Source organism: Saccopteryx leptura, chromosome 4, assembly GCF_036850995.1.
Source record: "Saccopteryx leptura isolate mSacLep1 chromosome 4, mSacLep1_pri_phased_curated, whole genome shotgun sequence".
In the NCBI taxonomy this organism is placed as follows: domain Eukaryota; kingdom Metazoa; phylum Chordata; class Mammalia; order Chiroptera; family Emballonuridae; genus Saccopteryx; species Saccopteryx leptura.
Window position 1 is genome coordinate 119274818 of NC_089506.1, and position 23659 is coordinate 119298476.

The 23659-nt window shown below is 53.2% G+C and overlaps 1 protein-coding gene and 1 non-coding gene across 22 annotated transcripts in view; both read right to left on the bottom strand.

Annotated features, from left to right (window-relative positions):
* MICAL3 (microtubule associated monooxygenase, calponin and LIM domain containing 3) overlaps positions 1-23659 on the bottom strand; it is a 218919-nt gene that overhangs the window by 15023 nt on the left and 180237 nt on the right. For 14 of the 21 annotated variants that reach the window (XM_066381118.1, XM_066381117.1, XM_066381111.1 and 11 more), the window contains 7 exons: positions 21875-21925; positions 20485-20595; positions 19382-19475; positions 5334-5399; positions 2955-3054; positions 2729-2802; positions 562-2634 (listed from right to left, as the gene is read on the bottom strand). In XM_066381118.1, the coding sequence (XP_066237215.1) occupies positions 2450-2634; positions 2729-2802; positions 2955-3054; positions 5334-5399; positions 19382-19475; positions 20485-20595; positions 21875-21925 (681 nt within the window). In that variant the 3' untranslated portion in view covers positions 562-2449. Of the gene's footprint in view, positions 1-561; positions 2635-2728; positions 2803-2954; positions 3055-5333; positions 5400-14332; positions 14384-19381; positions 19476-20484; positions 20596-21874; positions 21926-23659 lie in introns of those variants that run through there. The other 7 variants (XM_066381120.1, XM_066381119.1, XR_010751059.1 and 4 more) reach the window with 6 other exon arrangements.
* Positions 13307-13413, bottom strand: LOC136404592 (U6 spliceosomal RNA). Its single transcript, XR_010751315.1, has one exon. It is a non-coding gene; the product is annotated as a U6 spliceosomal RNA (small nuclear RNA).

Consider the following 23659-nt stretch of genomic DNA (forward strand, 5'->3'; position numbering starts at 1 on the left):
ACCTCGGGCACTTCCAATAAATACACAGCCTGCTCCCCTGTCTTCCAGGGGACTGACCTCTCCAGAGGAAAACCTGCCCGAGGCTGCACACATTTCCAGAGGTGGGAAGCATTACATGGAGCACATCACCAGGGTACCAAATAAACCGCAGACTAGTGGTTATAAAACAGGATCTGTAAAAAGGTGTGCTGGGTGGAGTGCTGGGGAACACGCTATAGGGCTGTGGGCTTTGGAAGCCTCTCTGCACTCTTCAGTGCCTTTCTCGTCACTGAAGGAAGCAGCACGTGCTCCAGAGGGGTGCAGAAGGCAGCCGCTTACGCCCTGATACCTGAGGCCACTGAGAGCGTCACTAGGTCACATCTCTTCCAGCCACTTTGTAAACTGCTTCCTTGCTCTGGAGTCAGCAGGAGCCACAAGAAAGGGAGCAGCTTTCCTTGGGTGTGGCCAGGCATGGCGGCCTTGGAGAGGCAGAGCGTCCTCTCCCAAATCCAAATTTATTGGAAGGTTGGGGTTTAAAGATGAAATTGGGAACACCCTCCCTCCCCCTTTTAAGAAAGGAGAATAAAAACAGAGGCTTGCCTGCCTCACCTGCAAACAGGGAGGGGAAGTTGGAGCTGTGGTGGCCTCAAGCAGCACACCTTCTGGGTTGGCAGCTTTGGGACAGAGTCAAGACTAGAACAGGTTCTTCGCTCCTTTGTGGTGAGAATGAATGTTCAAGTTGAGGCACAGTGTGGTTCCCCACGGAGGCTCCAAGGTCAGCATGGACGCCTGATCAGTCCTGCCGTGGGTGGCCGTGAAGAGCTGCCTGGCCTCTGTTCTTGCTGCACTGGCCCCTCTGCATGGACAACCCTCCCAGACTGGCCTGGCGCTGCCGGGACTCCTCTCTGGCCTTACCATGTGCTAATTCTGTGCATGGACAGGCGGCGCCCACCAGGTTTCCTCAGATGGTGGCTGAGCTGTGAGAAATCAGCAGTTTGGCTCAAGGAACCAGTTACATGGTGCTTATTAGCCCTTGTCTCTCTGCGAAGGTCCAGGAACTGAGGAGGTCTGGGCTGGAGCTGTTAACTATTGGGAAAGACCAGCCCAAACCCCAATACCTGTGCCCCCCCCGTGTGCCTGTCTGATGGGATGTGAGGCTGGGCCGAGGGAAGTTACAGGGTCTTACCAGGCCTGCCTCTGCCGGCCTGGACAAGGGCACACCCCCAAACCTTAACGAATATGTTGTGGGAGGTGGAAAACTCCGGGACCGAAACTGAGAAAAACTGGTCTGCAGAGCCAGGGATGCCCAGGCAGCAAGTGGCGCCTGTGCCTGCTGGTCCGGCCTCAGACAGTGTGGAAGATGTCCGTGACGGGGGGCAGACACGAAGTCTGGCGCCAGGAGAAGGGGCAGGAGGTGGAGGGGGGACCAGACACAGCCTCCAGGAGGGGGCAGAAGAGTTATGAGCACGGCCCCCGCAAGGGCTGCTGGGGTCAGTAACACTATAGAGAAGGCTAATAAATACATGATGTCACAAGTGTTCCATCAGGCTGGCACAGGGCACCTCTCACTTCATACTGGGTGCCAGGTGATCAGTGTCTCTAGTAAAGATATAAAGAGGAAACTGCTTTTTTTTTTTCAAGTATTAAAAAAAATAAGTTAATTGACAAAAAGAGTCTGAAGTGCTGAGTGTCTCACCAGATTGTCAGCTTCAATTCAATGTGCAAATGCAGGAAATGCCGGGCAAGTCACCCCTGCCTTGACTGAAGCACTCAGCAGTGACAGCGCCGCCCACCCACCGCGGGCTGGACATGGAGAGCCTCGCCTGTCTCCCAACGTCAGCATTTTCCAGTGTTAAAGTGGTTGTGAATCAAAAGAAAACGCAGCAACGCACAGGCCTCAGGTCGGTCAGAGAGGCCTGGGGCATTTGGCCACTTGGAGTCCAGTGTGTGGTGTAAGGCTGGGAGCAGATCCCTCCTGGGTGCTCCTCACTGGAATAAGGAACTCAGAAGCTGGGCCCCTGGGCTTCCTGGCGGTGCAGGTAGGCATCTCCAACTGGCCTTGGCCCCTCCCAGTCTTTATTCACACGTGGCCTTCCGGGGTGTCTCCTTCATTGCTTTGTGGGCTTCAGGGAGCGTGAAGAAGACAGTTGCCCCCTCCTCTCTGAGGGGTGCATGCTGATGGCTGTGGTTCTGACAGAGGGGGGCCGCTTCCTTCTCTTCTCACACATGCCTGCATGAGAAGGGGCGCTGGTCACAATGTGCTGGCCTTTCTCCTCCCACGTCCATCTCTGGCTCCAGGAGCTCCTCTCCCTGAAGGGGAAGTCAGGGCGAGTCTCTTCAAGGAGACCGAGCAGCTTCAGATAATCATCACCTGGGCTTCCCACCTCCTCAGGTCTCAGATCCAGGTGGTTGGGAGAGCCCGTCCGGGGCCGGCGGGTCCCACAGAGCAACCAGCAGAGTCGGCAGGAGCTCAAGACCAGTGCAGGCTGAAGCCCTTGGTCAGCATGACGGCCTCCAGGTCCTTGTCTTCCTCCTTCTCCCGGAGCCGCTGCTCCTCCAGAAGGGCCACAAGAGCATCTCTCTGCTCCACCACCTCCAGCATCTCATTCAGAATCTTCTTCTCCTCCAACAGCTCCTCCTCCGTCTTGAGGTGATCTGGGCAGAGGCAGACAGCGTCAGGTCTGCAGGGCCAAGAAGCAGCAGGCTCACACCAGCCTTTCTGTGGGCAGCACCCCTGCTCCCTTCTTACCTTCCACGGCCATCCGCTCCCGGAGCTCCTGCTGCAGCCGGCTCTGCCGGTCCTCTAGCTCCAGCTCCCGGGCGCTGGGGAGGCGGGGTGGGGAGACAGACAACAGTGACTTGAGGTCTGTGTCGCCTCACCCCGGAGTTAGGAAGGAGCTGCGCTCCTGCTGCCATAGGCATAGAGTCCATGTCTGCCGCCCCACTCCCTAGCTGGTCCCACCAAGACCACTTACAAGATCATCAGCTCTGACTCATAGCGCACCATGGCATTCTTCTCCTGCACCAGCCGGAACCACTCCTGCATCAGCTTGGGGTCATCTTTCTTGCCCATGCCTGTAGAGAGAGGGCATGTCAGGCACACAGATGGGCATACCTGGCCAGCGGGAGTCATCACACAGGGCAAATGTGCAGAGAGCAGAGCAGATGCTGCTGGAACACTCCCTCCCCAGCCAGGGCCGGAGTCTGCCTGCAGCCCAGGAGGGGTGCCGTGCCCACCTGGGCCTAAGGGAGCCTGTGCCTTGTTTGTCCTTCCCAGGCCCAGCTCTCACCCCTCAGTACTCTAGTCACTTGTGGGGTCCTCTCCACTCAGTGGTTTTCCTCTGCTATGGTTTCAGTGCCCTGCCCTCCTTCCTGCCTGCCACTCATCTGACATTTATGAGGCACCTGCTATGCAGTGGGCCAGCTCTGAGGAAAGCAGCCTGATGACCAAGGCAAATATGAATGGGCCTCCTTTTAAGTCACACTAACTCAGCTAGCTCCTTCGGGACACTGTCCCCTTGGACCTCACCTTTTCTTTCATCCTTACAAACACTCTCTTCAATGGGATCTGCATGGCTATCAGGTTGCTCACCAAGGGCAGAGACACACCCAGAGCTTGAGGCTAAATGAGGTGGTATGCCAGCTCTGATCTTACCCAGCAGTGGTCCAGGCTGGCACCTGTTGGCTACCTCAGGCTGCCCTACACCACCAGGCTGCAGAGATCAGACCCACCAGGAGCTGGCTGACCTCACTGCAGCAGGAGGATGGGTGGGAGACCTTGCCAAGGAATCAAACTACACAGAGATGGACAATACTTTTCCATGGAGCACAAAGAAGCCACAGTGTGGTCCTGCCTGAGGGCAAGTGCCAGGCTATGCTGGTGGTTCTTCAATATTTTTGAATTATGAACCATTTTGCAAATCTCACAAAAGGACTCTCTTCCTAGAAAGAAAATGCATGTGTACCCATCTAACAACTTCAGAGTGTTCATGGGATTCCTGAAAGCTATCCACCAGCCCCAGATGAAAAGGCGTTAGACTGGAAATCTCTCAAAGTGCTTTCCGTTCTATGCATCACTTGGTTGGACATTTTATCCCAGTAAAGACTAGACCTAGGAACATATGGAGTGTACCCTCAGGGGAACGACTCTCGTTTGCCGAGTTCCTGGCTCATTCTTTCCTACATTCTTCACACCTGACTTCCTCACACACAATTCAAAGACACCTCTTTCTGCAATGCTGTCTGCTTGATGCACATGAGGCCCAAGCCAGGTATTCTTCCAGTGGGCCCACTCTCTGGACAGGCAGAAACGAGTCATGTTCATGTGAGCAGGGGTTAGTGGACACAGCTGTGCTCCCAGGTGGAGCCCTGTCCCTGAGTCCTACTCTGAAGGCTGGATGCTCCCTCCCGACTGGCTGTCTGCTACCGTGGAGTGCATGCCAGAGTGCCTGGGGCCAAAGCTCTCCTCACCCAACCCAACAGGCTTGGTGCTCTGGCTGTTAAAACAGCGTGTGGCTCACAGTTCCTGCATTCCTTTCTGAGCGTCTCTGCACAGTGTGCCCAGGTGGCCTTGGAGACAGAGCCCTGGGCATGCAAGCTTCCCGTGTGCAGGCTGTGGATGCACGGGGAAGGCTCTCCCTCCTTCCCGCCTCCCCAAAGTCCACAGGAGACATCCGGACACCACTCATGAGCTCCGGTGGAGACGGTTCACAGCCAATGAGCAGAAAAGTATGTGGTGGGATGGGTGAAAGTAAGATGTGAGCCATGGAGAGCAGAGGAAGAGGTTAGCAAGGGTTAGTCATGACCACACTCCCCCTTCCCTTCCCACATGCCTTTTCAATGACAATTGTATCAGACAAACTTAAAACACACACACACACACACACATACACACACACTCAGCAAGACAGAGAAGTTTGCTTCTAGTGGTTGTTTGGGAAAAGAACTCGGGGGCATTTGTATAGACCAGTCTTTGTAAGGACAGTATTCCTCGACTCCACCAACACAAAGCATTGCCACACAGGTGGGAGGCTCCTCACCTGTGACCTGGCCCCTCTTATCTGCTGGACATGAGACTGAAAGGCCCAACCACTTCCGTGGTGCAATATCCCGGGACTCTCTGTGGCAGCCTGGAGGCCGCCCTGGAGGCCCTCTGGCTTCACTCCATCTCCCAGTCCTCCCCTGAGACAGTCAAAGGGATACTGTACCTTGTAAGAAACTGCCACATACTCATGACGTTTTGTAAGAGGGCCATCGAGTGTCAGAGAGAGAGAGACAGCAGGGTGTGGGCCCCTCTGTAACTAGTGGTTGCTATGGCCTGAGGGGCAGCGGGGTGAAGTGGGGAGTTACTTTACCTTCCTGGACACAGCAAGGGCAGAAGGAGAGAGGTCTACGCCGTGGAGTCCCGCCACTGGGCTCAACTTCAAAAAGGACCAAACAAGGAAATGGAGGAAGAGACAGAAAAAGACAAAAAGGAAGAGGAGGAGGAGTTTGGAAGTGGAGAGGGCCAGGGAGACAGTGAAATAAAAAACAAGCAAAGGACAAAAAGCATAAAAGTGAGAAAGGTACAACAGGAGGAAAAGAAAAAAAATGGAGAAGTAGAAACAAGAGAAACAAAGTCTACAAATGAATTAAGTCCTTTTTTCAGCATGGAAACAGGTAAGAGCAGACCCAGGCATGGGTGGTAGTCCCTGATGTGGGCATGTCGCTTAAAAGGGGGGGGGGCACATGCACATGTTCCAGTCCCCAGGGTGGGGGCTCACGGGCAAGGGCTGCTCCTTTTCCCTCAGTCCCCACTGGGAGGGCGGTGACTCTGGATATTACCATACAGTGGCCTTTTGGGTTTTGGGTGTTGGGTTCCCTCCTCAAAAACGCCCAAGCCCCTGGATAGGTTTGCCTACATCTGTGGACCAGACTGTGTTACAGACGCGGCCAAAACTGCTTCTAGGTTTGCAGGTGATAACCTCGGGAAATCAACTAAACCTGTGTCCATGTTCATGACACGTGCTCCAGGGAGAATGGAGCTGGGAAGTCTAGGGGGCCCGAGGGCTTGCGGCCACTGAGTAGCCAGAGTCTCTGGGGGCGGCACCCAACCTGTGGGGCTTCCTGCGCTCTGACACACGTCATGCTTAAACTCAGCGGGGTGTGTTGGGGGAATGCGTCCATAAAGAGGCAGCTTCCACCAGACCGCCTCACTGTCCCCCCGTACCAGGAGAGCCAGCCACCCCTTTCTTCTGTCCCTTCCACTTGCACAGAGAGATCTAATGCCACAGCTGGAGGAAGGTTGTCACACTTCGGACGGACTGGAAGACCAAAAAGGGTGAGCTGACAGGACATGCCAAAGACCCACAGCAACACTGCTGGTTGCGGTCGTGGGCAGGCGACTGCGAGAAGACAGTGTGCAGACAGAGGCCTGATGGTGGCTCATGGAAGAGGGAGCACAACAGGGACCATCACAGAACCACAGGGCACACTGGGGACAAGGACCCCCCCCCACCCCGCAGTAGAAATGCCTCAGGGACTCTGCGGTGTGTGAGAACAGAGTGCCAGAAGTAACCGTTTTAGTCACCAGAAGGGCCAAACGGACAAGTTCCTGGTTGAGGGGCCTCTGCTCTGCAGCTGTGCCAATCCAGGTGCACTTCCTGTCTTCTGTGCCCAGGGATTCCCACAGGGCAGTGATGGGCAGGGATCAGCTCCTGCTGAGACTCCAAAACTAGAGCCAGGATTGTGTGTGTGTGTGTGTGAAGTGCTGGTGACACCAGGGTGCTCAGCACAGGACCGTGGCTGACGCCCTGGGGTCAGGGAGTAGGTCCCTTTACTGAAAAACACACTGCTCTACAGCTGGTCTACATCCAACCTTCCCTGTTACACAGGTGTAGAGCCTGTGCTGGTGCTCAGAATCCTGCCCAGGTCCCGGAAGCACAACGCCAGGGGGCACTCTGTCGCTCCCTGAGCACTGTCACCCCGGACGGGCTGTGGTGTGGAAGGGACAGTATCCACACCTATTCGGGAGGACATGGTACACTGCACGACACACCTCCAAAACGGGGACGTCTGTGCCTGTGTGTATATTTGAACACGTTGTTCTGCTTGTTGGCTATCACAACACACAGCTTTCAGCTTCTTTCACAGAGACCACATCCTTGTACACCCTTTCCAGTAAGAAGACAGTCTGCAGCTACAGCATATTCAGAGCAGAAATCGGGAAATGGAATTAGAAGGGGGGGGCATCCGGTGAAGCCAGTGTGTGAAAAAGGAAAGCTTTCCCATAACAAGAGGCAGAGGTGGGAAGTGAATGGCCAGAAGGCACGTCTGCAGGCACCGGGTGAGCCAACTCTGCATGGCGATGATTCTCTCCTCCTCACTTCCTGCGTGCTCTGAACCGCCCATCATGCCTGCTATTTTAATAATCAGAAAGCACCCAATAAATATTGTTTTATAAAGAAGACACTGAAGAGGAAAAACTGACTGGAAACATCAGCCGAGTAAAGGGGGCTGTGCTCAGACCCGGACCTGAAGCGAGCGTGCGCAGGGGAGCCCAGAGGTCCAGGTTCTGAGACTGTCTCCTGATTGGGAGATGTGGGAAAGAGAGGGTTTGGTCCACTAGTTCTGAGGGCAAAGACATCATCAAGCTCATGGCAGATAGAAGTGAAAACTTTTGAAAAAAAAAATGCTACGGTTCTGTCTCTTTGCCACAGCCACCATATCTGTCAACTTTCAACCCACCTCTGTGTCCTCTGGCTCCAAGCACTACTCCGCGCAACACTGGGACTGGATGCTGGTTGGAGGTTCCCACCAGCAGGTCTGCACTCATCCTCAACACTGCCTGCCCTCAGCACACTCACCTGCTCCACCTGTCAGCATGGCAACTAATTTTCTCCTCTGAAGCAGCACTTCTTTCTAAAATGTGACCACCATCAGCAACTCTTTAGTGCCCACTCACCTTGACCTGTGGAGCAGGTGCCAGGTGAGTGTTGAAGGGCAGCAGACATCACCACATAGTAAGGCAGGTCTCATCACAACCCACATGCAGTGACCAAGGACGGTGCTTTATCATCTCACAACGCTTGTATGCGTGTTGTTTCACTGACCCTCCCCTTGGCGGCCATGGGAAGGGCATTAGTAACTCTGTTTCCAAATGGGGATCTGAGGCTCGAAGACATGAAGTGTGGTGCAGTCTGACTGAACTCCAACCTTCCTTTCCCTGAACTGTTTGTTCTCTTTAAAGGGCCAGCCAAAGCTCCAGGTAAATCTGACAGCAAGTAGCTACAGCATCATATATGGATCCTCAGAATGTCAGCCTGGAAGAGTGGCGTGGTCACCCTTTCCTCCAGTCTTTGTACAGGCCCCAAGAGGACGAGTGGCCAGGCTGGGGATATAAGGAAGCTAGGACCCAGGTCTCGCCCTCTCAGCTGGGGGTGCTCTCCACACTGCCCCTTGACCTCTGACCTGCTTGGCACCTCGCTCTAGCCCTGCCTCTTGTGTGGCCCAGGGCAGTGGAGCAGTTGGCAGGTGGAAACTTCCCCCTTCTCTACACTTGTCCCTTCCATATTTCCATTTTCCTCCGATTTCCTCACAAAGGCTTGTCCAGGAGACTTCACCCAAAGCTCTGCACCTTCCCCTCCCACCCTGCAGCCAACTGAAATGCTAGGCTAGCTTAAACATAAAACCAACCAACACTCCCGACACTGAGCTTGGATGTCCATCTGAAATGCACACAAACCTGACTCGACTCGGTCCTTTACTGTCAAAATCCCAAGGTTCCCTAGCTCGAGACCGGTAAGCAGAGGAGGGTCTGGGACATTTCTCACTAGGAGGGTGAGGACGGCATTATAAAGCCTGGGGAGGCCAAGACAAAGGCCCAGTTCCAGTCACAGGTCACTGTCCAGCAGGTGCAGCATGGGCCACGAGGGCAGTCAGTGTAGGTTTGCATCTTCAATTCAATCATTCTGTTTTGCCTGGTTACATTCAATCCATTGACTTCTATATTGGTGCTAAGTAAAAAACAATTAGGAATACCTTAAAAGAACAATAAACTTACTTTGAGGACTAAGAAATTTCATAAGAAATGCCTGAGAACCTCTGATGTTTTAGTGCTAACACAAGCCATGTCTTAAGAGACAAAACATAATTTTCTACTTGGAAGCAACAGACGAGGGCAGCCACAGCAGGAAGGCCGGCTGGCAGGCGGGTCTCGGGGTCACTGCACACACGGCAGGAGAAGCCAGGACACTGAGCTGAAGTGGAAAGGCTGCACGGGCTCTGCTTTGTCCGGGTGCCCACCTCCCAGGCACTGCTCCCGCTCCTGCGGCGGGACAGAGGAGCCGTACCGAGGCGGGGCGAGCGGCCTGGCAGCGACAGACCTATGTCTTGGGGGCCCCAGCCCGGAATGCTGCCTCTTCCCATGGAGACGCTGGTTATGACCTAGAACGTTATGGCCTGGTACTGTACACCAGAAACATCTTGAGGGCTTTTTATGAGCTGAACTACCATTGATAACTGCATTTCCACATGAAAATACTGAATTGCACATAATCAACCCACAAACGTCATACAACAGCATCGTAGAGGCTCAAAGCCGCATCATCCCTCTGATACCTGGCAGCTGTTCATGCACAGAACTCTGCCAAGTGCCCAGAGTTGCTGACGTCCCTCCAGTGACACTGGGAAACCCTGTGTATTGGAAGCTCCTTTTTGACTCTGACTTCCTCTGGCCTCCAAGGCATCACAGAGGAAAGAGGCACGCTCACTGCTCGGTCACATTTCAAGCCGCTCTTCCTGCCATGGGAGCCCTGGGCTGGTCTCTCAGGCAGCCATGGGCAGCCATGGAGGCCTCACCTCGCTGGGGCAGACATCCTGTTCTCACATGTGTTTTCAGCAGCCACACCCCCATACTTACTGGTCTGGCGTTGCAGCAACACCCTAGTCTCTAATTCATGCCCCACATGCTACCAGAATCTGGTGCTTTTTTTCCTAAGAAACACCAGCCACAGTACCTTTCATGCCCAACCTCAATCAACCAGATTATACTCGCAGAAGGCCACATGCCCGGGCTTGGGAGAATTTCTTGGTGTTTCAGGTATAAGAAGGGGCTTTCACTGATGTTCGTTTCTGTGTTGTGCAGGGCAGGTAGCCTGAAGCAAGGGAAGACTGACTGCGTGTTTTGTTGAGTAAGATCATACTTGACTTTTCCGACTCCTCAACCCAGGAAACCTACTTGCTCAGTCTCAGTGCCATGCCTGACACGAGGTGGCCTTTGTATTGTAAGATGGAGGTGCCCAGGGACAATGACAAATACTGGGGCCCAACAGGAAGTCCAGCTGGCTGGCTACCAGGGTGTGAAAGGTATGTGGCCCAGCATGCCCAGTCCACAGACATGTGACAGGGCTGGGGATCTTGTGTTATAAAACTTGGTGCAGAATGGGTCCCTAGAAAAATGAAGGCCACCCTACCCCAAAAAGGGGAAAGTAAAACCCAGCATACATAAACTGAGATACACACAGACGTGTACATTCACTTGTGTGCAAACCTGTACACAGAACAATGCCAGGAAACCGCAAGGATTTTAACATTCCTAAGCAAAGACAGAGCCAGGTTAATACTCAGACCAACCAGGCTAGCCAGAATCTACCAACATCAGGTGGAAGGAAGGAAACAGAACAGGAAGGCCCAGAGGGAGGGCAGTGAGTGGGCCTGAAGTCGCCCCTGGGTCTTCTGCCCCAAACCACCAGCAACAGCAAGGACCACTTGCAAGCCCTTTACTCAACATTCTAAACTATCCACGTTTTTCCCATTTCCTCTGAGACAAGTCAAGAGGTGAGGCCTCTGACAACTGGAAATGAGGTGCGCACACGGTGGGGTAGAGCAGGTTTACAGCTGTCAGAACACAAGACACTTTCCTCTTATTAACTACTGCATTCTTTCCCATACAAACTGTAAACCTACTTTTGCCCCAACCTGTATATTTTTAATTGAAAGTTATTCAGAAGAGATATGGTTTTTATATAAAGATTCCCAGTCACCTATCTGTTTTGGCGCAACAAAGCAGTGGAAGTGCTGAGTGGGTCAGGAGGGGCCTGCCAGCGTCCTGGGAGGAGGACGAAGAGGGGTGAGGTCACCAGGTGCCCTTCCTCTCAGGCCTAAGCTCTGTGTCCTTTTAATGGTTTGTTTGAAATCACAAGGCTCAGCTATGTGAAGAATGGGTCATTATCTTTATACAGCCCAAAGGGAGATTTTAGTAGAGGTCTGGAGCCTGCACTCAGCATGACGGGCGGAGCCCCTGTGGCAGGCCCGGCCCCCACAGCTTTGTCTTGCACACGTGGAGTAAGGTCAGAGCCATCCCAGCATCAGGGTTTCTGGGTGGCCTTTAGAGGATGCAAAGTAGAGAAGCTACCAAGCTGTACATCTCAGACTTCAGATTTCAAAGTGTAATTTTTTTTCCTCCAAATAGTGAATATTACCAAATGCTCCAAGAATGGAACATTAGATGAATCTGAAAGGGCCGCAGCTAATTCAGGTAGCTCTGCATCCCTACCGGAGCTGGGTGGGAGCAGGGCTGGAGGATCCTCCCAGTGGTGAGCGGAAGCACAGGAGAAGCCGAACCTCTACACAGAAATCATGTGAGCTGAGAGAGGAGAAGTGATGGGTTTGTGAGAGCCGCACGGCTGGGCTCTCAGGCACTTGCTGGTGGGGGTATTCCATAATTCTGCGTCTGTTTCCTCCCCCGGAATCTGTTGGGATTCTAAACCTGTAAGGCTAATAGCTGGAGTTTGGGGACACAGAAATGGAAACAGCCAGCTACGCTTACTACTCAAGCACTGGGGATAAAGAAGACAACCTGTCTGGCCTGTGGGGGCGCAGTGGATGGGGCGCTGACCTGGAATGCTGAGGTCGCCGGTTCAAAACTCTGGGTTTGCCTGGTCAAGGTGCATACAAGCAACAGCTAGAACAGCTAGAGTGAAGCAACTGTATACTTCTCATTCCCTGTCCTGCCCTCCCCCTACCTCCTTTCTCTGTAAAATCAGGAAATAAAATCTTGGAAAGAAAGAAAAAAGACAAAACCGAATGCATAATGCAGTCACTAGGCAACAGTATCTTGAACTGGGAGGAGAAGGTGAATATACTTTTAAAGAAATGGGTTTTGATAGTTTCTTCCAGGAAATTTTGGGAAAAAAAAGTTCTCACATCGAGATTCACTTAGAAACGACACAAACATTGGCCCTGGCCGGTTGGCTCAGTGGTAGAGCGTCGGCCTGGCGTGTGGAAGTCCCGGGTTTGATTCCCGGCCAGGGCACACAGGAGAAGCGCCCATCTGCTTCTCCACCCCTCCCCCTCTCCTTCCTCCCTGTTTGTCTCTTCCCCTCTGGCAGCCGGGGCTCCATTGGAGCAAGGTTGGCCCAGGCGCTGGGGATGGCTCTGTGGCCTCTGCCTCAGGCACTAGAATGGCTCTGGTTGCAGCAGAGCAATGCCCCAGATGGGCAGAGCATCGCCCCCTGGTGGGCATGCCGGGTGGATCCCGGTTGGGCGCATCCCAGTCTGTCTGACTGCCTCCCCGTTTCCAGCTTCAGAAAAATACAAAAAAACAAACAAACAAAAAAAAACTGACATAAACATCTCCCAGGAGTATTAGGAGGAGGCAGGAAGAAGGTCAGGGACATTATGCAAGACATGGGGTTTGTTAATGGGGACGTAAGCATCAGCCCTTTTACAGCGTCAATGGTGTGAGTGTGGGCGTCCCTGAACACACCAGAGCTCTAAGGCACTGGAGAATCTGTGGAGGGTGGGAACCCCCTGTGGGACCATGAGGTCACACAGCAGAAAGCGGACCAGCGACACCCAGCCCACCAACAGAGCCAGGAGCCAGCCTTCCTGCTGCTGGAGGCTCTCTAAGAATACAGCACTGTCTCATAGTAGGAATCACCGAATTATGGCTTTGGATTTTAAATGAATGGGCCAAAACGTAACTCTCTTAAAAGGATGAGATGATGGCAAACAAAATAAGTATGATTTTTGCCAGCTCTGGGTTTTAAGGCCACTTTCAGGCAAGCCTACAGGGGGCAGTGAGGAGGTCAGACTGTACAGCTAAGGACGCAGGGCTCCAGGGCAAAAGAGGCCCAGTTCCCAGGCTTAACCTCAGGAGCCGCCGAATCTCTTGACAAAATGTCAGCATTCTTTGTGTGTGTGTGTGTGTGTGTGTGTGTGTGTGTGATATTTTTTAAAAATTAATTTTAATGGGGTGACATTGATAAATCAGGGTACATATGTCAGAGAAACATCTCTAGGTTATTTTGACATTTGATTATGCTGCATTCCCATCACCCAAAGTCCAAAAAATATGGAACACTTCACGAATTTGCGTGTCATCCTTGCGCAGGGGCCATGCTAATCTTTTCTGTATCGTTCCAATTTTAGTATATGTGCTGCCGAAGCGAGCACAAAATGTCAGCATTCTAACAGCAAAACTGCCAGAAGTCTAGGAATGAGAGTGGTGGGTTGGTTATTTCTCTAACCACCAGTCAGCTAATAACTTGTATGATCTGATACGAATGACAAGCTTTGTACAGCAGACATCAAAAGCAACGACTTCCTGCAAGGCAGTGGCCCGTGCCTGGGTGTCTGGGTCATCCGGGAGGTGCGTGATCAGACAGAGAAGCCGGCCTCCCCCAGTTTCTGGCTCAGCAGATATGGGGCGGGGACTTAATACCTGCATCTCTAACAAGTTGCCAGGTCAGGATGCTGCCTTAGTGCTTCCCAGCCTCCACTGAAATGAACTGCAAGTCAGTCCCAGGACAGAGGGGGGGGGGGGGGCAGTGTTACAGCCATCCGTCGGCATAGCTCGAGTCTGGTGAAATTGGGGAGAAATTACTAGTGGCACCTTCATGGCACAAGAGCATCCTTATAAAAGTGGCTGAGGCTGAGCTCTTGAAATGTTTGATTCCTGAGTGTGGTCAGCAGTGAGCTTCCTAGTGGACACAACACCTGCATGTTGTGAGGGATGAGCTGGGGTAGAGGTCATGTTTGGAGTGTGTGTATGTACTGTTTGTCCAACAACCAAAATGACATTAGAAGGACCAGGATGCAGATGGGAGGCTGACAGGTTGGGGTATGTGAACTTTAATCATAAAAAAACTAAGATAGCCTTGAACAGCCACGATCCCTTGACCCTCCTTGGGGTAAAACCGGGCGGTGGAGAGGCCCAGCATGCCGCCTCACCATGAGCTGGAAAAGAGCCTGTGCTTTGCCGTTTGGTTACCAGGTTGGTCTCTTCCTGTTGTTTGTGAGCAGGGACTGGGGAGAGCGGGGCGGGAGTGGGATCAGCAGGGTTAGTGTCAGCCGCAGAGGCGGCCATACATACCACCCAGATGCAAGTCGATGAGGTCACTGTAATAAGACTCTCCCCAATAGTCTACAACAAGGAATTGATGAAGAGAGTTACTGGAGCCAAGAACACCCCCACCCCCAGCAGCCATGACAAGAAATGTAAGAAGCTGACACATTAAGAGGGGAAGAGACGCGGGGCGGCATGCACCTCTCCATGCGCGTTCTGTGTACACAGGTGTGTGCCGTACCCTGCCTGGTGGGGAGGGGTCCGCTAGCCCACAGCAGACAGAGTGGACAGCCAGTAGCAGTGTGACTGCTGTTCATATCTCCAATGGTCAGTGAGAACTAATAGCCTTGGCTTTTTGGGAATCCTGGCCCTGCTAGGACTCAACCTTATCTCACTAAGAAGATTTAAAAAATTCAAGGGCAGATCAGGGGCAACTATTTCCTTACTGTCTGAGTATGAGAGACTCTGGGCTGACAGGCTGAAGGCTGGACTACAACCCTTAAAAAGGCAGTCAGAGCTCCTGAGAATCCCTATGTGGCCCTCGCTGGTGGGTACCCCAAACTCCACGCAGAACCATTTTTGCTAGGTGGCTGGAGATGAGGAGGTGCTGTTTCTTCTGAGGCCAAGCCTCCCACTTCAGTCAGCCTTCTCTCTAAAAGCAGGAAGCGGGCTGTGACTGTTTGCCTGGTGACGGGCACTCTTCGCTTTCTAGCTCACGTGGCTGTGCAGCAAGGACATCATGTTCTTCACACGCCCGAGAAGCAGAGGCTGGGCCGTGCCAAGGGGCTGGCTGGGCTGGCGGCCCCCATCCTCCCAGTCGTGAGCAGATGCAGAGCACAGCAGGCTCAGCTGCTATTCCCCCCCTCCCATCCAGATCTCACAATCCGGTGCTGGTCCTGGCTGCCTCCTGCTCCCCGCCAGGCTCCCCCTTCAAGAAAGGGCACACCGGAAAGCAGAATGCAAACCGGAAACGGTTTTCCTGCTCATGTTCAAGGACGACCTGGGGGCTTAAGTTTGAATCAGGTCTCTAGGAACAAAAAAGGGCTTCCCAGGTGCTCCAGACCAAAAACCACCCCAGTCCCAGGCTTGCCCTCTGTCGAAGGCTCTGAACCTATCCCTGGCGGTCTGCATTTTCATGGGCTGTAGGCAAGGGAAGCCTGGTGGATGGACAGTGTGGCCCACTGGGCAGTCTGACTCCCTTAGCCAGTGATGGAAGCTTGGCCCTTCAAGTGAGACCAAACGGCTGGTGGGCCAGATGATGTCTTCCCGAAAGGGGCCAGTGAGGACTGCTGGAGTTGCCAGACTGTCACAAGCCACGCGGGTGGGCCAGGAGCACTGGACAAGACAAGTGAGAGGACTGTGTGCTGAGGCCACAGAGTGCATGGCAGCTGAGCACACATTGCCCCAGGGACAGTCTCTGCCAGGTAGGAACAGGGACTTCTGACAGATGGGGAACCTGGGAAGTGGTGCCTTAAAAGAGGAAAGGGAGTAATGTACTCGGATATACGTTCTTATGGTGAGAGCTACGATATTCTCGGAATATCTCAAACGCATCCTGGGGAAATCTCCCAGTGGAGCTACTGACACTCGTCTCTATAAATGGGACAGACACGTATTAATTTGGATGGAGGTTTCTGGTAAAGGCTTGCTTAGAAGAGTATGGACTAAGACAGTGGTTTTCAAAGTGTTCTGTGGAGCCCTAGCATTCTTCATGCACTGCTCCACGGCCCTCCCAAATCCCTGATCCACAGCAAACATCACGGAGACACACCACATGCAACGTTTGACGTGCCAGACTTCCACCTGCTGAAGACCACCAACATGCTAATCTGGGCTGTCAGGTGAGCTGGATTTTTGAAGCCCTTAGGACCAGTATCACAGCGTGGTTGGTTTTGTGGACATTGTGTTTTTGTGACCTTTTATCTGAGATCTGCTCTTTATGAGAAATACGAACCGCAGTCAAGCTTTTCAGTGATGTAATCGTGAAAACAATTCCAACTGCCCCATGTTAGTGTCCAGCACCCGCACCACTTAAACTGTGTACATCCCGACATCTCCAGGTGAGGGTCACAACCTGTGACCATGTATAGTGACCACGCACGTCAGGATGTTCCCTACCCGGGGGGTGTGCTGGAAACACCAGCAGCCCTCGACTGTAGCCTGCATTTTCAAATCTGTGTTAACATTTCAAAGTAATTCTTTTTTTTTTGTATTTTTAAGTGAGAAGCAGGGAGACAGAGAGACAGATTCCCACATGAGCCCAACCGGGATCCACCTGGCTAGCCCACCAGAGGGTGATGCTCTGCCCATCTGGGGCATTGCTCCATTGCAACTGGAGCCATTCTAGCGCCTGAGGCAGAGGCCATAGAGCCATCCTCAGCGCCAGGGCCAACTTTGCTCCAATGGAGCCTTGGCTGCGGGAGGAGAAGAGAGAGACAGAGAGGAAGGAGAGGGGGAAGGTGGAGAAGTAGATGGGCGCTTCTCCTGTATGCCCTGGCCGGGAATCGAACTCGGGACTCCTACACTCTGGGATCTACTGCTGAGTCAACTGGCCAGGGTCAGAGTAATTCCTTTTGATGTAAACTTGAATTTATAATTTGGTTTGTAAAAAGGTTCTGCTGCTAAAAACCAAGTTTGAAAACCACTGACTTGGACAAAATCTTGGCTGTATATGTTCATGAAAAGATAATTAAGCAATTGGAGAGAAGAATTTTGACAAAATCCAATGCCAGCCTTCAGTGGCATATTTTTCTCTAACCCCTTGGTCGCCAGCAGCTCATTATAGAAATATGGAAGCCCCGTCAGACTCAAACTGCATGGTACGCAAGTGCTATGCTGGGGGCATTGACGCTGGGGGCCGCCCGCACTCCAGAGTCCGTGGCAGAGTGCAGTGTCCTCCGTGAGGACTTATGTTGACTGTGGATGTGGGTACACATGGCTGCTGAGCTCATGTGCCTGTGCTGGGAGCTCCACCCTTCACTTTCTACCTTGGCAGAAGTACTTTGTGGGAACGGGTAGAAGGCAGGCCAGGCCCACGCTCCCTCCTGACATCATCTGTAAGAAGAGAAAGCAGCAGGGCTGGGCCCTGTGAGGTGCTTAAGCAGGTGCAGGTGCCTCTGGTAGGCACAGGCCCACCCCCCCCAGGGCTCGGGCTGAACAAGGAGGCCACGGCAGAGCACGTAGGACAGGGAGCAAACACCAGGAGGGTGGAGACACCACAGCTTCCTTTGAAAGCCAGGGACCCTTAGGTGCCCTGAATCTCCACTGAGACACAGGGGTCGGGGCTAGTCCTGCAGCCACACAACTCAGGCCTGCAGCTCCTGGGCTCCAGAGGGGTTCAAGTGTCTGTATTTCATTTGGTGGCTCAGGTTTTAAGCAGTAAGTTCAGCGAGAAGTAAGGCACAAAACCAGGACCATCACACCCTCATCTTTCTCCCTTATCCACTCTCTTCATCTGAAGGTCATTCCTGAGTCAACAGAGTCAAGGCAATTTCAAGTTCTTGAAGGGCCTGGTAAAGAGACCTGCTTCAGTGTCTGGCCCCTGGCTTCCCCAATGTGAATGTCAGTCCTAAAGAACCCCATGAATACATCTTTACACCAGGCACACATGACAAAGTCGCCCTACTGGCCAGTTTTCCAGCAAGATCGGACAGCAACAGCCAGTCCCAGTCCTAGCTGCTGCTTCTTTGGTTTACAGGCAGCCTGTCTACAAGATACACCCTGTGCCACGTTAGAATAAGGGAGTCATCGGGGCAACCGCAAAATCAGGTCACTACCTCTCTTCATCCTCAGCCTCACAGCTTCAGGGCTGAACCTGAAGAGGCCTCTGCTCCTACTAGAGATGGAGGGTTCACCAACTAGAGATCCAACTCTTGAGAAAGCAGATGTCAGTCACTCCATGCTGTGTTGGGGTGACAGTTGGGGCTAGCTCAGTGGTTTCAAGGTTCTTTTTTATTGTTCTGACAGAGACAGAGAGAGTCAGAGAGAGGAACAGATAGGGACAGACAGACAGGAACGGAGAGAGATGAGAGTATCAATTCTTTGTTGCAGCTCCTTAGTTGTTCATTGATTGCTTTCTAATATGTGCCTTGACCGGGGGGCTACAACAGAGCGAGTGACCCTTTGCTCAAGCCAGCAACTTTGGGCTCAAGTCAGTGACCATGGGGTCGTGTCTATTATCCCACGCTCAAGCCAGTGACCCCACGCTCAAGCCGGCAACCTTGGGGTTTCGAACCTGGGTCCTCCGCATCCCAGTCTGACGCTTTATCCACTGCGCCACCGCCTGGTCAGGCAGTTTCAAGGTCTTGCACCAACAAGGTTCCTGGGTCCTTGGGACCCTGATGACTCAGGCTCTTCCTTGCTTTCTCTGTGGCCTGCTGTGCTAAACCACCCTGCAGGCTTCTTGGGTTGCGCAGGTGTCCTTGCTCTGCACTCTCAAGTGCCTCCCCAGGACTGTAGTCACCCAGCACATGGCCCTCACAGCTGTTCCTGTGTCAACTGTTGCTAGCTCTGCACCATCCCCTGCGCCTGGCACGACCAGACTCAGGGAGACTGGAGCCTGGGCTCACACTGGGAAGCCTGTGTGCTCCTCCCATAGGCGGTGGTGAAGGCTCTGTGGGGCGTGCATCCTCACATGCTCTGAGCAGCTGGGCAGGAAAAGGAGCCTGAGGAGCTAAAAACAGGAGGTGGCATGTGGACAGCAGGCCAGGGACCCTGCGTGTCCAGTTCTGTGATGGTTCCTTGTGGTACAGCTCTCCCTTACTCCCAGTTCTGTTCTTCTGGAGAAATGATGGGTGGGAAAGGAGGAGCAGGGAGGCCTAGTGCTTGCCGTCAACAGAAGTGGACAGAGGTCACCCTGCAGGTGCACGGCCGCCTGAGTCGGGTGGAAGAACAGGGGTGGGCCCTGGGGAGGTCCTGACAGATGCGTTTCTCTCCTGTGTGTCACAGGAAGCCCCGAATACCATGAGGGAGGGACCCAGAGGTGCCTGCTGCAGAAGAAGCTAAGGTGACAAAACTAACCCTGCCGTGCGGGGAGCTCCCTTGGGACAAGTCTCCACAGCAGAGCCCAGGCTATACCTGCTTCTCCACGGAGCGCCTTCTCCACAGCAACACCTCGCTCCTCCAGCTGCCGCTGCTTCTCTTCCACCTGCTCCAGCTGCCGCTGGATGATCTGTGGGGATAAGACAGCAGGAGCACCGGCCTTCCCCCTCTCCTCGGGAAGACACACTGCACCTGCACGGGGTGGGGGTGCGGAGAGCGTGGCAGCGCTCAGGACAGGCTCCAGGCAGTGCACTTCGGGCCCAGTGTGTGGACAGGCGTGCCCCAGCCCCTCCCGGGGCAGTTCAGAGGAGGGGTGGGTGAAACTCCTGCAGGAAGGACTGAAGGGCTAGAGCCTGGGGCCTCTCTGATGGTGACACTGCTCAAGCCTTGGCAGGGGTGCGTGGACACCACTGTGGACATCCCCTCTCTACAAGATTAAACAGACACGGAAATCTAGAATGGGACAACCAGCCAGGATCTGTTTGAAGCATGTAGTAAGGAGTTCCTGTGTGGGACGTGAGGATGAACAGTGGGCACGCAGGAGGACGTCCAACCTCAGGGCAGCGGCCAGTGATGCATCAGTGCAGTGTTCACAGGGAATGAGGTGCAGGACAAGGACTGCAGGTGGATGTGATTAGTGTACTAACCTTGACACATACAACTGTACATATATGATTTCACTTAAAAATCATATTGTATTAGGTATCTTTGAATACTCTGTATGGAGACATTATTTTTGTTACCCTCACTCCCCCTAATCTGCAATGGCTCAGGCCTGCAGACAGACCAATGACGAGGGGACAGCTCTGACCTCTAACTCCCATGCCTGTCAGAGCTGACAGGTCACAGTTGCCTCAATAACTGTTCTTACAATTGAACTAATTGACTCTGCAATGATTATTCCTGAGCAAGGAATTTAGAAACTTGAAGCCTGGCTATTCTAACAATACAACATTGAGGCTTCTTTAGTTCTATCAAGCCTGGGGCTTGTGGCCCAAGACCATGGGGCTATCCTCTCTCAGGTAATGGGACACTGCCCACCTCTGCTCTGCCCTCCTTGCCCTCCTTCATTGTGGGCGAGGACAGCTGGCTGGAGGGAAGGGTACTGCCCTATGGCTGCCCCTGCGTCCTGGTTTTACCTGGGCACGGTGCAGCCGCTTAAGTTCTTCCTGCTTGGCTTGTCTCCGAGCTGCCTTCTGCACACGCCGGGTCAGCTTGGCGTTCAGTTCCTCCTCCGTGTAAGTTCTTAACTGGAGAGAACAAGAGAGTTCCTCAGCTGGGTACAGAGACAGGCCTGAGAACGCGGGGCATGGAGGGCACTGCTGCAGTTTGCGAGTGTCTGCAGGGAGAACAGGTGGGCAGGCGTGCGGAGACTCCCGGGCACACCTCAAGTTCCACAAGTGAGGTGCTCCCCTACTGTGACAGTGACAAGAAGCTTGGTGGAAGACTGGGAGTTAATGCTCCTGTTATCCCTGAGTCCACCTGTTTCTCATATATGGGCTTTATACAAGGTAAAAATATTGGTGAGGTGTCTCCCACGCCTCCTGCTTCTAGGAGACATACGGGGAAAGAAAACCCGGGTCCTTTCGCTTTCTTGTTTGGTATCAAAGCCACTTTCTTCAGGTCAGCAATATTTATAAGTTTCTTATAAGAAGTAACATTGGAAGTAGAGAAACAAGGGTGTTTCTATTTTAAGTCTGAGTGAACCCCAAACTAACTAATATTCTGAAGGAGGAACTACGGAGGTGGACCTGGCCTGACTCCGGGTCTGCCGCAGGTGGGGCTGTCTCAGCCAGTGCCATCAAGACTTGAGGGAGGCAGTGGCCAAACCCACTGCAGTCCCACGGATGAAGCCTCCTGAGCAGCTAGCTCCACCGGCACACACAGGTAGCAAGTGCCCATGGCTGCAGCCAGAGCCTAGAAGGAACACGGGGCCACACTGAGAGGCAAATGTGGGGGGCTTGCCGCTATTCCTAACACCATGCTTACTGCCTACAAGAAAATAAAAAAAAAGACTTTTATAGGCTTTAAAGGACACTTCCAAATTCAACTCAGGAGTCTATTCTAATGATCTAATAATAAGGTGTATATTCTAATGATCTAATAATCAGGTGTGTATTATAATAATCTTTATTCTAAGAGCACAAGGGACAGTGGACAGTCAGCTGAGCAGGCAGTCCCTACGGGTGTCAGTGTGTTCTGGTGTCACAGGCATGGCACTTTGCAGGTCAGGGACCAAGGACTCGCGAGTTCCCATTCCTGCAGCGACCAGTCCCAAAGGGCAGCCCTGTCGCCTCAGGCACTCAGACCAACCCTACCACATGCACTCCAGCCAGCAAAGAGCAGGGCACGTCGCCCTCTTCCTCTGTGAGGACACAGCTACAGAGGGTGTGTGGCGAGTGCCTGTGACCGCTCCATGCACACGCAAACAGTTAGTGAGGTGTGGCTGCTGGGCTGGGACTGGGCCGCCCCGTGGTTAATTACAGACACGCATGCAGCAGTGACTGGCCAGCGGGAATGAGATACTACCTTCGGTGCATATGGTCTCCCGAATGCCAAGGTGTGTGGCACGTAAACCATCTTTTAGGGGGACGGCAACGGAAAACAAAACAGAACAGTAACAACGATAATTAAAAACAACACAGAAATGGAGCAACATCAACGTTTAAGACAAACACACAGACTAGAATGCATGGTTACTTTTCACGATGCCACACGGGAGAGTGCAGGAGAGACCTGGGTTGTGGACACTCATGGCCGTGCCCAGCAAGTCCTATTCTAACTAAGGCCTGGGTTATTTTTCTACCAAGGAGACCGCTTCCTCCTCGTGCCCCAAACCTCTTTTCCTTCTCTATCTCCTTCCTGTATCCTACAACGAGGGATTTAAATATGTGGATGTAGACGCTATTCCTCCTTTGGAGCCCCTTTGCTTGTGGACGCTCAGACTGCTCCTTCCTGTCGGTGCTGCAGGTGCTGGGGTGGGGGATGAGTGGTGGGGAGCTCCTGTGGCCAGAGAAACAGACACAGCGAGCAGGGAGTCAGCGCAATGTTCTCCTTTAAGAGGCTCTCTCCTGCAGGGCTCCTGGGCAGGGTGGGGCTGCCTGGCGGGCTGCCAGCCACCTGGGGTGGGGGGCCACTTCTTGATTACACAGAGTGAAAGGGACCTGAAATAGCACAAATAACTGATATTTATCAAAAGCGTTTCAGGCAGTCATTGTAACATTATGCTCCAGGAAGCCTTGCGCAGTGGCTCAGAGCTGAGCAGCTGCATGCACCCCCAGTTTCTCAGTGGCCCCACTCCATGGTCAAGAGGCTGTCAGAGATGGAGGGGGGCAGGGATGGCTGGGGGCCTGGCTGCTTCTCCTGAAGGAGGGGGGCCCCTAGTGCGGGCCTGAGAAGAATGAGCTAGCTTCCTAGTGGTGATGTTTTTTTTTTGTTTTTTTTAATTAAATTGGAGCATGTTGGTTCTACCTGTCACACTGACTCATCTCTCCCACCAACCATCATAAAGAGGAAGAACTTCATGATCAGAACAAGCCAGTTAAAGGAAAAAAAAGACGGCTTCCCCCGTTGGCAAGTGAAAGACTCCACAGGAGCCACGTGACGGCCATGTAAGAAGTGGCACTCAGCATGTGTGCCAGGCTGACAGGGGGGCGGTCACTACTGACGTCTGTAGGAAGGGCGCACACTCAGCAGAGGCAGTGCCAGCGCAGGCAGCCTGTCATTCAGCGTTTGCCATGATGTTTCCTTCACTAACAGAAACAGTGGAGAGATCTGACCACAAAAGCAACCACAGATGGAAGTTTCTGACCAATGGGCTGGTGTTGGCCTGTTTGTGCTGAGGCACAGTGAGCCTGGGACCACACTCTCCTCAGCAGACCCCCCGTTAGTACCCCTTTCAAGACCTGTCAGGCCCCACTGTCAGAATGTGTTTAGGAACCACACACACACCCAGAAGCCCTCAGTTCAGCACAAACGCCACGGTGTGGGAACATGAGACAGGGCGCGCCAGACACCAGGTCCCTGGGTGGGGGGAAGGGTGCACACAGGATCCCAGCTGTGGCCCAGCTGTGACCCTGCTGTGACCCAGAATGGTCTGGCCGGGCTACGGGGAAGCTATGCAGACGGCTGGGGCGGGATGGGAGGCCTGGCTGTCTAGGCGTCCTGCTAGGAGAATGGACAGAGACAGAGCTGACATAGCCAAGGGGGTGAACAAATTAAGAATGAGATGAGAACTGAAAAGCTGTTTCCTCTGGGTTGCTATGTTACTAAAAGAGGGACTGAACCCAGCTAGGAGGAGGGGCTGGACACGGC